The sequence below is a fragment of the Tiliqua scincoides genome, chromosome 1, assembly GCF_035046505.1.
Source record: "Tiliqua scincoides isolate rTilSci1 chromosome 1, rTilSci1.hap2, whole genome shotgun sequence".
NCBI lineage: Eukaryota > Metazoa > Chordata > Lepidosauria > Squamata > Scincidae > Tiliqua > Tiliqua scincoides.
Window position 1 is genome coordinate 88,171,827 of NC_089821.1, and position 17,542 is coordinate 88,189,368.

Here is a 17,542-nt window from a genome sequence, read left to right on the forward strand (position 1 = left end):
AGTATTTTGGTTTAATTGACCCTGCTGTGCTTTAGTGGGACGTTGGCAGTACACCTAAGCAACATACATTGACTAGTCAAATCTACATAAGAGTAAAAATGGATGGGTTTGAAAATTGGCACATTAACCACATCAGTATACAGTACACACTATTATGTATATTTATAGGAAAACCTGGATTTTTAGTTTCATTTTCAGTGCTCTACAGAAGACAGCTTAAAGGGTTAGTAGTAAAAGTGTAAATTCAAGTAACAGCACCCATATGAATTCCAACCTTCTAGGCCACATACCATCTGGATGTTTTGCTGTGGTGTTTTTATACCGCACAGCACCTGTTTATTCCTTACTCAGGAGATGTTCCTGAAAGATTGGGTGCTCTGTGGGCTTATAGAAATTGGGAAGCTTCTGAGAATGGGAAGCTCAGTCAGTGTATTGAAGCCTCCATTCCCAAAATAGATAAGAGGATTTGAAGTAGTTAAATGCCATTGACCTCTTCTTTCTGTATAGATGATAAAAAAATGAATATTATATGATCCTAATGCATGGACACTTGCAGGAAGGCAGCCTCTGTTCTAGCAAGTGGAGAAGCTGCCTGCAAATTCAATTTTGGTCAGGTGGAATGCAGAGTCACTGCCGAAGCACCTGAGAACTCCAGTTAACTAACTTGCTTTAAGTAGTTTGTGAGTGTGGGCATTGCCAGTTATCAAAAAAGTTCTTATTTTTTTTTTTTCTAAAGGTAAAGAATCTTGCATATGTGGGTATGATGCACTGACATTTTGTAATCTTGCCAAAGAGAGGTTGCAATCAGCAGCTTAGCTGGAAGGTGTGCCACCCCAGGGCACACCTTCCAGGCCTGCCTCTTGACCTAGGCCACCCTTATGCCCCCTCTGAACACTACTGGAGCTATAATCTGGTTGTGTCTGGAGGGTGTCTCAGAGTGTTCTGAGGGACTCCCTGGACCTCAGAAGGCCTTCAAATGTCACTTCCAGTTTTCCCCCAGAAAACTGAAAGTGACATTCTGAAGTCTCCGAAGGCCTCAGAAACCATCTGGATGCAACTGGAGCTCAGCTCCGGTCACAGTTGGAGGGAACATGGGGGTGAGTAAGGGGAACAGGACTCTGGAAGCTGTGGTGGAGGCAGCAAGCTGCCCAGGGTTCTGTAACTCCCCCTCAGCTACACCACAGGTCGCAGTAACCTTACCAGGAGGTGCAAGGTATGTGGACTATGTGGGATCTTGGAATCCAGGTATCCTTAGAACTTGCTGTGTCTTGACTGTCCTTGCTGGAAAGCTCTGAGAAGTATCAGCACAGGTCTCTGTGGATTGGATCCTTACCTTTAGCAGCCCAATGACAGACTCAGACAATAGAGCCTTGATAGAGCTCTGCAAAGCCCTGTAAGAGTTAGGAATTCCTTGAGTCATTTTCAGTGGTGTGTGGTCAGTTATTTTGATTATCTTTGTAATCAAAAAGGGCACAGGCCATTTTGTTGCTGACTTTTATGGTATCAGAAATCAAACATTTTACTTTTGTCACCAGATATCAGAATAAACATGCATGTGGGATCCAATTAGAGGCAATTTAAACTACACAAATAGTTGCTCAAGAGGGGTTATTTAAGTCACAGGACGGCATTTACCTTTTATGAAAGGATAATGCATTTGTTAAAGCAGGAACTTAGTCATGTTGAAACTGAATATTGTACATTCTCTGGTAAAAAAATGAACAAACCACATTTTTTTCCAAGTATAAACAGCTATTTAAATATATAAGATGGTATCAAAATTAAGTTAGTTTGACCTAGCACTGTTGAAATCAATGAGGCAAATTGATCATGACTAACTTAACTCCATTAATTTCTGGCCAGGCAGATCCTTGAATCCTCAGTACCTGTGATGGTGGTAGGACTCAATGCAGCATCATGGGGTGTGTGGGCAGGGCACTATGAAGGCCCAGTGCAAGACCTTACCCTAAGGCTCTGGTAATCTGGCAGCAGCATTACTTAATCATGCCCAACTTTATTTGAATGCAGCCTAGTGTTATGGGTAAGTTGGGCATTCTCTTTGAAAGGGACAAGGTGTTCTGTTCTTTTAAGAGTTATGAAGTAGAACAACATTCAGCTGGTGGAAGGTTTTCTGCCCCAGCAACAGTGCACTGGGAAAACCTGAATCTTTGGAACGTCTGATCTTTCTTCTGAGTCCACAGATATCAGAGTCCCTTTTCTCTTTTAGAACATAGTCATCATATTCAGAGCAATCACAGAATGATCATAAAAAGTGCATGTAACATTTTGAAAAATTACGGTGGAATAATAGAAAACAAATGTGGGTTATACACTCCAACTGTGATGATCTGAATTAACCAACAGGGTCAGTGCACAAGAGGACTGCCCTCGTTAGCCAGCATTTTCCTATTGCCCATGGGTACTCTAAACAACCGCTGCTGTATCCTGCGGGGCTGGGGAGGCAGCCGGAGGTCACCTTGGAGTAAGGGAATAGCAATTCCCTTGCCCCGCATCAAATCCCGGCAGCCCGTATGGGTGTACTTGGATCTGCGCCATCTCAATTGCTAGCGCAGAACCAAGTAGTCCTGTGCAGGGCTTGGAGGCCCATGAGGGGTGAGAAGATCAAGTGGCAGCCACTGCTGCTATCCATGCCCCCCTCCTGGTCCTGAACTGCCCGCCTGCCCACAATCATTCACCCACTTCCGGTTTCTCGACAAAAACAGAAAGTGGGTCACGATCGCATTTTGGTGATTGCAAAGTGCTGGGAGGCCTGCAGAGGGGGCCATACCCCAGCACCCACTGGAAGACAGCATGATCTTTTTTTTCAGAGGCAGCACAGTCCTGGAAGTCCCTATGGTCATCACCGTCCCCACCCACCGCCACTCCCCTTAAGAGGGAAGTCAGTGTTTCTGGTAGCCCTGGGGGATTGGATCCCCAGGTTGGGAAACACTGAGCACAAACAGGGCACTTGACTTTAAAATGTAAAATAAATGTTGCCTGTGAGGTAGAAATGGAATGTACTTTACGTTAGTTCAGTTGTCATATAAACACATAAAACTAGCTTGTTGTTTTGTTCTTAATAAAAAGTAGCATGCTGGCTTGCACTACCTCAAAAAATGGTGGTACGTACTATTTTAGTTTCGTGTTGGGGACAGCCATAGTAAAGATTAAAGCAGGTTCAGTAGTGGGGACAAATTTCACCTGCAGTTGAAATCCTATTGAGGAGTGCTATGTTCAGGAGGCACAATTTCCTAATAAGGATGTTTAGGATTGCATCCTTTTGTAACAACTTTTTTTTTGGGGGTGGGGGGTTTGATAGTTTTTTTTCTTGACTGTGATTAAAAGACAGAGTTATAACAAGGATACTGGCCTGCTAGGAGAGAGTGCTTGAATTATAAAGAGAACAGTAGGGAGATTCTTTTCGAAATCCACAAGTCCCCCACAATTTTTGCCAAATCATGCCTTTCCCCTTAGACTTCTAAAAACAGTGACCATCAAACAGGTCAGCCAGCACAAACCATTAGGAAAAGATAAGGGGGTCAGGTCCCTTCTGCCTCTCTTATAATTCAAACACTGAAAAGATCCAGATTGCACATTGAAATGCTTGCTATAGAATTTTCTTTTCATGGGCATTTACACATGAGATTTATAAAGCCAAAAGTTAAGGAATTCTTAAGAACAATAGTTTGGGGTGGTGGTTTGTTAATTTGATATACCTTCAGGACTTAAGTGTTCTTTACACCTCAAGTCTATGCGTATCTACTCAAAAGTAAATCCCATTGTTTTAAATGAGACTTACTCCCAGAAAAGTGTGTATAGGAGCACAGCCTTATTCATTTTACCAAACTGCTTTTGAACATAACCTACGAGACAAGGTAACACAGTTTACACCACTTTAAAAAAAACTGTGTAGTACCTCCCTACAATATCCATACTCATCCTCTGAAGGAAAAACCCAGTGGACAATTTTAGAAAGCCTTTACTGTAAGCCTTATTCTTGCTATTCTGTCCAGATTTGGAAATGTGACACATCTTTCACGTTTCAGCTTAATTCAAAACAAAGACTGCTTGGCTACAAGACAAGCCACAATCAGATAGCACCAGTGATAACATACAGGAACAACTTGCGAGTAAGCTAGGAGAGCTAGATAAATTTAGAGGGCCCATGAGAAACTTTCCCCGCTCCACACTTCAACAGTGAACAAATTTAGAAAGATCCCACACTGTTTCAAGAATTGGCCTGAGTCACCGCATAGCCCTTCTCAAGTTTCAAGGCCAAGCAAGGAACCTCCCGTCAGTTTGGCTGTATCTGCCTCAAGAGCCACTTAGCGAAGCTCAGTTTACAGGAGAACTCATGAAGTACAAGTCTGTGGCTGCCTTCACATGACTAAAGATGGGTTTCTTCTGCAGCTGACATTGGCTACCCACGCTATGGTTCTGTGAAATAATAAACATGTGTAGTTGCCTCATATATTTTGGAGCAGATATATGCTGCATCTTTGACGTGTGCCCAGTTATACTCGAGTCTAATGTGTGAATCACCTCTAACAGTGAAGCATCCATAAAACAGGTAATGACCAGGAGCTAAAGCGGACAAAGAACAGATACAGTATGTAATATATTGTGACAGGACCATTGCATCCTGGACAACTGTGTTCCAGTCAAATGCACCCCAGTATTGGACATTTGTGTCCATTCTTTTTGTGTCCTGGACATTTATGTCCCAAAATATGTATATTTATATTAGCTGCACTTTTTATTTTTAAAAAGCAAAGGTAGAGTTAAGGTTAGGGCTAAGATATATAACACAGGGTTTGCTGCCCAGTTATAGTGGGATACATGGTTGGCAACCTTCAGTCTCAAAAGACTATGGTATAAGCCTACAGCACCTGGTATTCCCAGGCGGTCTCCCAACCAAGTACTAACCAGGCCTGGCCCTGCTTAGCTTCCAAGATCAGACAAGATCAGGCACATGCAGGGTAACAGTTGCTGCCTGACTGGGATTTAAAAAAAAAACAAAACCCAGTTGTGAATATCCAGGGATGCCAATGTCCTTCATGCCATTGTGCCCTGCCCTTTGTGCCATCGCAAAGTGCTTTATGGTGCTTTTGCGACAATGCAAAGGCCTGGCCTGCTGGCGGAATGCATGTTCCAACAGCATGCCTCTACATTGGGATTGGGGCCTGAGAGTATTCCCACCTTGCCCAGGGCTAGTTTTTGACTGCATAAAATTAACAACATAATTCCAAATGTCCCAACATTGGACCTATTGGCAGTCATCTTGACAAAATAAGTTAATGAATTTGGGGCAACCTGGAGTTCTTCATGAGATAGAGGGAAACCCCGCACTGTCCCACAGTGATTGACCAAGAGTGAGATCAGCTGCAGATGTGTCTATTAAACGACAAACACCTATACCAGAACTGGCATAGATAGGGGCCGTCTTGCTATGGATGTAACTAAACTAGGATGCTCTGTGTGACATCTAAATGTACTCTTCCTATCATTTGTGTACAAACCTGTGATATAGTATTTCATTGCAAGCTCTTGAATATGTCAGCAGAGGCCAATGAGCATTTGGCTGAAAAAGAGAGAAGCATGACAGTGTTCAGCCCCAGTGGCTAGAGCCTGTGGGTCTGGTGCATTATGAGAGTCTCCATGAAGAAGAGACACTGGGTGTTTGAAAGTTCAAGTTCCATCACGTGACATAGGTTTAGAAGGCATCAGTATCAGGGCTTGGCTGCTTAGGTTTAGCATTTCTCGCACGAAAATAGCTGCCACACCAGGTGCAACGTTCCCCACCGTGTTCAGTTTCATCTGCAAAAAGCCCCTTTGAGTAAGCCTGTTGCAATGGAAAACAAAGTGCAAATCAGGGTGACTTTCACCGATATCTCGACATAACTGTACAATTTCAATGTAAACATTATTTTGTGGTTGAAGAGATGTTACCTTCAGCTGTTCTATACCCAGTCCGGCATTTGTACAAGCTTCGCATCTGAATCAACATCCACAAACCTCTTAAAGAGACAAGTGTTTCTCCCTTTCTTTGTGCTGCAAAGAGGATAAAGGCATCCATTATACAACAGCCATTATACAATCTGCAGTGTGCAGTGCAGATTCTTGTTTCATTTCATCTTAGATGTCAATGCTCATCTCGCCCAAGTTTCACACCTGCTGAAAAAAGATTGACCCAACCAGGCATAAGTTGTCCCACCTATCGGTTTTGGAAGCGGTTAGGTTTTCAAGCCTGCAAAAGGTGATGTTTTGAAACATAAAAACACATTTTCTCCATTTCCCAATACTTTCATCTTTTTCTCTGCAGTGTAAACCACAAGGTGGGCCAGATGCCATAAAGCTATAATGAATGTTTAATTAAAAAAAGAAATTCTCTTGAGGTGACAAAAAGCTATGTGTGGAAGAGGATGAAGAAAAACTCTACAATAGCCAGGAAATGTAAACTGGAAGATACACATGGCAGACTCTGATTATGGAAATTCAAGACAAAGGGGAGAAATGAATTATGTTTTCAAATGACAACATAAAGCAAAATGCAACATTCCTATATTTGTTCATGAAAGAAATTCTCATAAGAAGTAAGTTTGTATGCTCAGCAGCATGATTTAAAAGCTGTATTCAAGAGGCATTTAAAATAAAAAATTCAGGATATTGCATGAGTACTGGACAAGGTTTTTCTGTGCTGCATATACATTTCCTATCATTAGACACATTGTAAACATGAATGCTGAGATTCCTCTTTCCCTTTTTCAACTAATGCCAGTTCAGGTTGTGGTTTCTACACCTGCAGCAAAAATCAGAATCTAGAGTCCTAACACAATCAACAACAACAATGATAATAATGAAGACTGGAGGAGGGGATTTTCCTGCTGGAAAATTGTCACCCACCAAATCCACCCAGAAACAAACCACATTCCACCATGGCCACAGTCTGAGATCTGCGAGTGCTGGAGCCCAGCCTTACCAATTTCCTCTGGTTGCTCAGGCAGAAGGTGCAGATTGGTCTTGGTGTCGTGGCACTGCTGCCGCCCTGCAGGAGAGGCTGGTATTGCAAGCAGGGTTGTCTCACTGACAGAGACTCTATTCCCAATTCTTCACTTTGTTGTTGCTGCTGCTGCTGCTGTAAGAGCAGCATGTTGGCCAGGTGCGAGATATAGCTGGAGGCCAGGCGCAAGGTCTCGATCTTGGAGAGCTTGCGATCTGCAGGCTCAGTTGGGATGAGAGTGCGCAGAGCACTGAAAGCCGTGTTCACACTGTGCGTCCGGTCCCTCTCCCGAGCATTGGCAGCTTGCCTCTGCTTGCTAAGGCCGCTCAGCCGAGGGCTCTTTCGCTTGCGCTTGCCTGGGGCCCCGGCGGAAGGCAGGGATTTCCCCGAGCTGCTCTCGCTGCTGCCGCTTTCCAGCTCCTCCAGGTCGGATGCAGCATCCCCGCTCGCCTTCATGGTGAGCCCTGCAGCCCCTCGGCCCCATCACTTTTATGCCCAGCAGCTGCCACATTGCTCCTGTGAGCATCAGCCGCCGCTGTCCCAACTCCCCTCCAGCAGCAGGATCATTTTTTGAATCGTTGCTCCTTTTAGCTCAAGCATATGGTCGCTCTGTAAATAAGGCAAAGGAGGTGGAGCTGCTGCCTGAAAGTAGCAGCACAGCCACGGCAAAGCTGTGCACCTGTTTTCCCCTTGTCATGTAAAAATGTGCAAGCTCTCCAGGCAGCCACAATGAGCATGTGCGGTGGGGCAATGAAGGCCTTGCCCTGTCCTGTGCTGTCAGTTTCAGTTAGCCTCTGAAATGCCTCAAGCTGCACAGAAAATCTCTCTGGCCTCTTAGCACTTCCATAAGGAAGATTCTTTCTTTCTTTCTTTCTTTCTTTCTTTCTTTCTTTCTTTCTTTCTACCTACCTACCTACCTACCTACCTACCTACCTACCTACCTACCTACAACAAAAAAACAAAATAAAAGCTTACCAATTGTTGCATATTATAAAATGACTTTCCTTCTTGTGCATATTTCAAAGGACAGAAAGATCCTAATTTAATCACGGTCATTCATTTTAAACATCACTCGTGCACTCCTATGTGCCCTTCCCCATGGTCAAGCACCACCAAACACAATGGGTCATTCTTCTTCGTCAATATGGGCTGCAAAACAACATTGCACAGGTGCTAGTTAGGAGCGGCCTGCAGTTCGGAAGTATGTTCCCAAGAGTGTATTTGTCCCCCTCATCACTCATAAGCAGACATCCCTGCCCATCTCCAAATTCTTATGCCTCCTATGGCTCTTCCAGCAGCTTGGTATCCTGTTGCACTGTGTAGCCAGCCTCATTTTCAAAAGCTTCCAGCTGACATGCCTCCGACAGCGTCATTCACAGATTGCGCTTCTGCTAATGTTATCCTAAGCATGGATAACATTAGCAGGACAATGGCTGGGGGGAGGATCTGGCTTCAGCTTCAGATTCTAGTTCTCAGGAATGAAAGCACCAGAAAAATCTGCCAAACTTGAATAGAAACAAGACACTGCGCACGTAGTTTTTGCAGAATGAATAGGAGGGGCCTTAGGACTAACTTTGGTGAGTGGATGTTTGTGTGTGTCTGAGTATGGAATGCTTGTTTACGAGGCAGTGTTTTGGTTCAGCAGAGACACTGTAAATATCAAGAGGCATGTCATCAGCAGGGGCATCGAGGTCAGCCAGAGCAGGCATCAACAGAAAGGCCCCCTGCTCAGCCAACCCCTGAAACCTCAATACTGTACCAGTGACTGGCCATCAGGGTGCAGGCGGGGTGGGAGGGGGCAGTGCATGCCTGTGCTACAGGGCCTTCTGCAACCTGGCCGTGGGAGCCATAAGTCCTTTCGGAGAAAGGTTTACAGCTTCTTTCCTTGAAATGAAAATGGGCATATCTGGGCTGTTTTTGAGAGGTCTCTAAAATCATGGGAAATCTTACCCTTTCCAGAAGTGTCTTGCCACTGTTTCTCACTTTCCCTGCTTCCCTGAAGCTGTTTTTTTTTTAATCTTCCCTCTGAGTTCCTTGCCACCATCCTCTGTGTGTGTTGTGTGTGTGTGTGTGTGTGTGTGAGAGAGAGAGAGAGAGAGAGAACAGCTGTTTTTTAACATGCTTTAATTTTTTTGGTGCTTTTACATTTTACTGTTATCTGCCTTGACACTCAAAACTGGAAGAATAAGTATCCTGCCAAGAACTCAGGAAAGGTCAGGGGCTCCGCAGCAGAGCCCCTGCTTTGCATTCAGAAGTTCCCAGGTCTAGTTCCTGCTTCTGTCAGTCAGGCTGGGAAAGAAGACACCTCTGAAACCCTGCAGGGTGGCTTCTGGTCAGTGCCTGGCCTAGACAGATGGGTGAACTGATTCAACACACAGCAGCATCAACTCCTCATCCACTGATCCCCAAATAGGCCACGCAGCCAATTCAGTGGATAATGGGGTACACACACACTGGCAGACACCCCAATGCTTCTGTAAATGGCTGCCCTGCATATGCTTGGCAAATGGCTTTGTATCACTTTCAACTGGACAGAGGAGGGTTTTAGTGGCGTGGATCCCTTTTTCTCTCCAGTATCGTTAATGCGCACATTTTTTTGTCCTTTTTAAAAACATGCCTTCCTTAGCCATTCAAAGGTCATCATCTGCCCTCATTCATAATGCCTCTCTTTTTCACAGAACACTGACAGCACCACTGCACTTAAATGCCCAGGAAAGGTCATGGTCCAGGTTTTCCCAGCTGAATCGTCTGACTGGCACTCAAACTAATTACCCAGGACCGAACAACCATTTTTAGGTGACCCAACAGAAGATTACTGTCATTGTTGTCTAAATATTAATCCATTTTTCCACTCTAGGGTTGGATTACCAGAGATGCCTCCCTTTTCTCACAAAGGCAAATGCTTCCAAACGGCCAGCTGCTGTGGCGTTCTTGGCTGAGGGTCATCATATCCCCTGACAAACACTGTTAATGCCCATTTGTGGTTGCAACACAACAATCCCTAGGCAACAGGATGATGCCATTTCTTTAATTTAATGGGATTCCTTCCTTCAGGGTACAGGTGCTTAGCAGAGAAGGCAACTGAAGGTATTCTGCAAATGCTTATTTTGTATAGCTAGCAGTGCATTGTATCAGTGATGCAGTCCAGCACAGGGATGTGCAGTGCAGGTGTGCCAGAACCATCCCATCATAGTCCATAGAAAAGCACTGCAGCTGCACTGCCTGCTTACACCCAAGGAGGCTTTCCTTACCCCTGAGAAAGCTGATGTAAGGAGAGCCTCCTTGGGTGTAAGGAGATAGGGCAGCTGCAGTGCTTTTCCATGGACTATGATGGGATGGTTCTACCTCACCTGCCACACCCACACCACACATCCCTGGTCCAGCAGCAGGCTGTGTTCCAGTGGTGTGAAAGCTGGACTGCTGTTGGGCCACTGCTGCAAATAGTGAGTAGTGCCACATATGCAGTAGTGGCTCCCCCAGCGGCAATGAGTTGGTGCAGCGTGGGCAGTAGGTGTGGAGGAAAAGGGTGGAAAGGAAGAGGATCTGGGCAGGGATCAGGCCCACTGAGAGGCATGTTGGGGTGGACAGGGGCTAGTTGTCAGCAGCAATGGTACCACCAATATCCTATGTCGTCCCGTCCCCCCACACACTCATACTTGCCATGCCCGCTTGGGTCCACTTGAACTTTCTCCATTCAAAGAGCTGGTGCAGATTCAAGTAGACTCATTGGGGACCATGGCATGGTAGGTAAGAATTTTGTATAGTTACCTCTTCATTGTATCATGGTTCCCGATCAGCCCATACAATGCAGTGGAGGATAGGATTTGGCTGTGTCATAAATAAAATAGTAAATTTATACTGAGTTTGACCAGTATCCAAAGAACTATTCAGCTAATTTCATGCAACCCAGGTTTGGCTTGTATTTCTTGAGCAGGCATTAATACTGGAGTAAAGTTTATCCTCTTGTAGTTTCAGCTTGCCCTATGTTTATTACTTTCAATACATTTAACTAAACCAGGTCCTGGATCTTGTTATAGATGAATTTTCTTTGATTTGGAATGGGTTCAATATTTAAAAGCTTTCTTAGCAAGAAAAAAGTTATATTTTCTCTCTGTTGTAATGCTGGGGCACATGCACTGAGGGTATGCACGAATTTACACATTTCCCTCCTGGGAATTATAGTCTGGTTTTATCTGCTGGGCACCCATGTCACAACACTGGAAATTCACACACCCCAAACACACTCTTGGGGTAAAGAGAGAGTTTTAGATCTGCACATGGAGCAACAGTCACATAAATGTTTGGAAGCAACAACTGAGAGAGAACTGATTGGCCCACATAGAGAATATCTTCCCAAATCAAGGGATGCTTGTTCTGGTCTGGTCACATCGTTCACAGCCATCAGTGAGAGTTTTATTGAGAGTAAGTAGTTAACATTACAGACCTTCTGCTCCGTTCCTACAAATCAATTGGCTTTGTTGTTCCTATAGTTTGATAGTAATCATCAAGAGTTTCACCAGGAGTAGGGGGTTCGCATTAAGGGCAGGCACCTATAAGACAGCTGGGTTTTGGCTCTGACCTGCTGAATGCTATCATATAGACTCTTGCAGTAACATTCAGAGCCAGAAAAAAACTTATTGGTTCTTAAATAAGTTTGTAATACTTAATACTCAAATAAGTATTACTCAGTTTGTAATACTGCTGACCATTTTTGAACTATACAAATTTATATACCAAACCAATTACAAACTTTGACATCATTACTACCCCAGACCTGCATGTTGCATTGATCTAAGACTTTATGATGTAAGAATGACAGTGAAACATGTTTCCAAGATTCAGGCTGCAGTTGTATCCACCCTTACCTGGGAGTAACCCCACAGTCTATAATGAGACTTACTTCCAAGTAGACATGCATAGGCTTGGGCTGTCAGATGTGTACAAAAGGAAAGTCCAAATTTCTTGCAGGATAACAAGAAGGTTTGTAGTTCTTTCATGATTAATGTTCCCAGACTGGAGTACCTGCCCTCTACCTTCTCTTTCTTCAGATGTATGCAGGTGCCGTTATCTAATCACAGATATCTGGGAATCCTGCAAGAAATGTGGATGGTCTTTAAGCGGATATTGTTGTTCACACCTGCATCTTTGAAAATGGGTTTCACAGAGCTCTTTCACACATCACAAAATCGATTGTGGGGTCTAGGAGCTTTTGTGATACAAACATGTAGGTCAAAGATTGGAGAAGAGGACCAATCTTGCTCTCTTTTCTCTGCAAACTCTTTTCTGAAATTTATGGCTTTATGTTTCCCAGTGGAGAAAAAAAGAAGGAAGGAAGGAAAAGTGTTGGAGAAGAGTGAGACTTTGCAGCTGGTATAACAAAGAGCAAATCCAGTCATTAAGGACAAAAAAAAAAAAAAGCTGATTTAATGATCCCTGTTTTTCACCTCCAAGACTGCATGAACTTTCAACAAGAACTGGCTACATGGCTCAGAGTGTCTTGTGAAACACTGGTGGCTTTAATTACTACATTATTGATTGGGATAACATTTTAGCAAGCTCTGTGCAGAATACATACTTAAGGACCGCATCGTAGCTCAGGATTGATGTTGTTGTTCCTTTTCCTAGTTTTCCTTGGTTAGTAATAGTAGGATGACTAAATTGGTGCAAATGTCGTATTATCAATGGGAAACATGTTTGTACATGACTGACAAAGTACAATCATAGAATCAGTAGACCAAAAGTTCTTTTAACCCAGCTCCCTGTTGGGAAGGTGAGACTGTCCAGCCATTAACCATCAGAAAACAGCCTACATAGTGCAGATCATGGGATGGATACACAGAGAGCAGGCGCTTTGCAGAGGTGTGTAATCAAACAGGTGCAGTGGTTGGTCATTACTTATCTTCCTTATGATGACTTACTTACTGCATGATGCAGTTCAAAAATGTTGGGGAGATTATTTACTTTTTTCAATGTCTCTTGCTCATTACTTGTTTTAACTGGTTGCTTGATATGGTTTGTTCAAGAGAGTTGTATGCTGTCCTGATGGTCTTGCATGGAGGTGTGTGGGTTGTGAAATAAATACTTTCAATAAGTAAACAAAATATTGAAGGTGTCTTCCCACCAGAGTTTGTGAATCACATACTGAACATGATTAGATCAGTTTCACTTCTCAGCATTACTGAGGTGTAACTTTAGGACAATGCAATTGCCCCAAAGCAAAGAAATACAAAATGAATCAATTCAATTCTCTCCCCTCAATTGGCAATACCATGAGATCGGGATTATCAGTTTCCCAAAAATGACTCAATTTCTTCAGCTTTTTTTTTCCTCAGGCAAAGGTAAATCTTGGGTCATTTTGAGCACTTTTGAGCATTTGTGCTCATTTTAAGCTGGGCTCTGCCCCTTTAAAGTTCAGTTTCACCCTTCTACTACTGTCCTTGACCCTTTACCTCTGAGCCTTACCCCTTCACTGACATTACCACCTCAGAAATCTCAGGTCTTGAGATACATCCAACCTTGCTATCCTAATCAAGATGTTCATTGTGTACTGAAGTTTTGGACTATATGGCCCACAGTTCCACACTGCACAAGCCTATGCATATCTACTCAGAAGGTCCACTGAGTTCAATAGACCACATCCCAAGTAAGTGCACATAGATTGTTACTGTAATGTCTCAGGTGTACTTATATTTTTTTTATATGCATGTGTCATTAGCTTTTACAAATCAGTTGGTTAGGCCCTCCCAATGGCCTCTGTGAGGTTAGTATTTTCATTCTGGATCAATTTCTTCCTCGTGATTAAAATCAAATAAAGAGAATGTTGTAAAAATGAATAAATAACAGAGATGGGATAACTTAATTTTCAAGGATGATGAAAGGCAGGAAAAGTATCAACAAAGAAAGAAGGAAGCACCAAAGCAAGGAATGAAAGAGAAAACAAAACTTAAAAAAAAATGCCCAGAATATGGCACTTACTAGAAAAAAAATCCAGGATACCCAACACATTTTGGTATATACTTTTTTCATGGGCACAGAATTCTTTTTGATACTTGCAAGAAATTCCGCTTATTGTGGTGACTCACAAAAGCAGGATGTGATGTCACTGTGGATTCCCCCCATCCCACATTCTGTGCATCACTTTAAAGTTCTGCTGTTTCCTTTTTCCTTTTTTCCTTTGTGGTATTCAGAAATTATAACAAGCGGTGACACAGAAGCAGTGATTGTGATGATGAATGCCTGACAATATGAACTTCATTTTTTCCCCCAGTTTTGCCCTTGATTCTATGGCTTCTGAAGGACTATTTTCATGTATTTGATGTCTTAAATTATTCTCCTAGCTAGCAAACTGAATAGGGTTAAAGGAAAGGAAACTGCATGAAAGGAGTGAGGTTTTGCAATGGATACAGTAAGGGCATTCATGGACACTAGAAGGTGCACATCTTGAATGCTTCTTTTCATGTACTTGGAGTTGTAGGGTGTGAATTCGAAAAGGAAGCAATAAAGCATGAAAGCAAAGTAATCCAGTGTATAATTACTTGTATGCTCTTCTGACAACTGTGTGGCAGTATGTGCAGCTTCTTCCCCCTTTCCAATGCTTCTGTGAGAGGCTTCCTCAGAGCTACTCAAAAGTGCTGATATATTTGAGATACTTCACCTTGTTCTGCATTTGCCTTACACGGAAACAGGCTTTTAATCCCGCTAAATGACTGGAACTGTGACCCTAAGCCTTCGTAGTAATTGAGCTTTTCAGCGAATTAGGTCTTCGTTATGCTGGATTGAAATCAGCCCAGGGAGGAACTCCCTTGAAATCTTGTAAAGACATGCTGAATTTTCAACCCCTGTAATTAGAGCAAAGGCAGGAGCACACCATTTATCACTCATTTTCCATGGGGGGGGATAGATCTCTTCACTCCAAATGCATTGGATCCTAGAATTGAGTTGTTCCAACAAACTGCTTCATCTGGGTGTCTTGTGAACATATGCATATGCCAACAATGCAATTCTACTCAGAAGTAAGTTCCACTGTGCTTAATAGGGCTTACTCACAGGTAAATGAGTACAGGATTGCAGGCTTCCAGCCCAATCCTATCCCCCACCACCAGCACTGACGTGGTGTAGAGGATTGGGCAGCAGATTGCATGACTCTCTTTACTCAAACTATAGCTGCAATTCTATATTTTAAGTAGAAAGCTTACTTTCCCTACCAACGCTGGAAGTCAACTCTTGTTTTATTTCTATTCAAGTAGCCTTAAAGACAAACTACATGACTGACAGAATTATGTGATGAATACTATCTAATACGCAGACTCCCTGACACAGAAAATTAGCATGTCAGAGATGTGTCCTGAAATGATAGTTGTCTATGTCTACATTTTTATATCCACTATATGGACATGCATTCAAATATGCCATAGCCACCACAAGTCTGAAGTGGTACAGCCCAGCAGGATCGTGCAATTCTCTTATTTTCTGTCATAAACTTCCCAAAGTTCTTATAAAGTGTTTGTACTGTCCCTGTTAAAAATATATGCCAAAGGATATTGTTAAAGTAGAAGTTTATTTCTGTGCTTGGTAATAAAAATGTGTAGTTCTAGAGAAGTCCTTTTAACACACTCAGCAACCATACTGAAGGAGCTTGTATTTTTTGTGTGTTTTTTTAATAGGAAATATCTTTCCTGAGAAACCATTAAAATGAAATTCTTGACTTGTCTTGATAACTCTTTGAAGCAACAGAAAGGCCCGTCTTGCATAGTTTTGTGCCTCCTAGGCATATCTACATGCTGACCTGCCTTACAGTCAGACCTGAATAAGCTGCCTGTCTGAGTGGCAATATATAAAGGATTATAACTTACTTTCTGGGCAGACATGAACAGGTCTCTGTGTGGAAAGCATCCCCTTGTCTATGACCTGCCTTAAGCCAGATCTGTCTAGTTATCTTTTTTTGTCTTTGAAACTCCTCAGCACAGAGTTGTGTTCCTGGCAGCTGGAACTGTTACCTGCCTGGGAGGTACTAGGATTGATAAACTGCCTACCAGGCAATTCTGAACAATTATTTAGCTCAAATATATCATTTTTCTGAAAGACAGCATTTCAATTTCTAGACATTATAGCTTATTCATGAGTTTTATTCTCTCTCTCTCTCTCTCTCTCTCTCTCTCTCTCTCTCTGTGTTTGTGTGTGTGTGCATATATATAATTGCTAACAGTAACAGTAGTGTAGTATAGCCCATAAATTCCATGGCACTTGAGGGATAATAAAAGGAAAGACAAACTTCTGCCTTGACGAACAGCGCAAAGTTTGGTTGGGGAAGGCATTGAGTGTGTCTGTATTCAGAACACACACATGTGCATTCACACACACATATGTTTGGGAAAGAACAATTGCTAAGCTCACTGGCAGAGTGCCTGCTGTGCTTGCAGACTATCCCTGGCATCTCCAATAGGGCTACAAAAAACTTCTGACACTGTAGAGCAGTGGTTCTCACATGTTTTAGGCAGGGACCCACTTCTGAGAATGACAATCTGGCTGGGACCCACCGGAAGTGGTGTCATGACTGGAAGTGACATCATCAAACAGGAATTGCCATCATTGTTATGCCAGAGCCTGAAGTGATGTCATCAAGCAGGAAGTGACATCATCATTCTGACCTAGGAACTCAAATTGCAAATGATAAAATAAAATATTGCCGCGCAGAAGCTTCATCCAATTCTTCTCTTCCCCTCCCCCACCCCCGCCCCCCCCGGCTACCAATGGCTTCTCAGAGCACAGAAAGCCACAAATTGAAAGTCAGGCTCAGAAAACTGTGTCTTGCTCAGTATAACTAGGAAAGCCAAACAAACAGCAGGCTGCAAAGAGAGCCCAAGGAAGGATTTTGCCTGCCTTGCATTTCAGATACCATTCTTTGCAACAGATGCATCTTTCCACACACATCTCTAAACAACCTCATCAACCAGTCTCTTAGAGTTGTATTGCATACTGTGCACATGTTCTATTAACAGGACAATCCAATGCATGTCTACTCAAAAGTAAGCCCCATTGTGTTAAGTTGGGCTTACTCCTTACTTCCAGGAAAGTGTGCATAGTATTGCAGTCTAAGGGTATGGGGACAGAAGGATGAAAAGGGCTGGAGGGCAGGGTTCAGTCATTGCAGAGGTGGGTGTTTTTTTTTGTTTGGTTTTTGAAAGAACCAGAAAGAGAGAGAGGAGGCAAAGGGATGGGCAGATAAAGGGGGTAGTGTCACAACATATTTGCAGTTCACCTAAGTGGAGGAAAGATGAGGTCAAATTATATTAAATAAATAAATATTTATTTTGTATCAATTTATTTTGTACTTACATAATACGTATTTTGTATCTGTGTGATCCACCTTACTAGAGAATAAATCCCACTGAATTCAGACTAGGGTGTACTTCTGAGTAGATCTACATAGGATTTGTAGTGGCTTAATTGGAAGTTAATCAGGAAGCCCTTTGTGGCTGGAGAGGGTGGTGGCAGGAGCCTCCCTTTGTTATTCCAAGGAGCAGAGAATGATTCTGGTCTCAA

The 17,542-nt window shown here is 43.0% G+C and overlaps 1 protein-coding gene and 1 pseudogene across 1 annotated transcript; both read right to left on the minus strand.

Annotated features, from left to right (window-relative positions):
- Positions 1-4,877: 4,877 nt before the first annotated feature.
- Positions 4,878-4,994, minus strand: LOC136637891 (5S ribosomal RNA; annotated as a pseudogene).
- A 1,024-nt stretch (positions 4,995-6,018) lies between these two features.
- On the minus strand, positions 6,019-7,456 carry LOC136663163 (transcription factor 15-like). Its single transcript, XM_066640146.1, has 2 exons — positions 6,980-7,456; positions 6,019-6,051 (listed from the first exon to the last, which is right to left on the minus strand). The coding sequence occupies exons 1-2, from the start codon at positions 7,454-7,456 to the stop codon at positions 6,019-6,021; spliced, it is 510 nt and encodes a 169-aa protein (XP_066496243.1).
- Between the last annotated feature and the right edge of the window lie 10,086 nt (positions 7,457-17,542).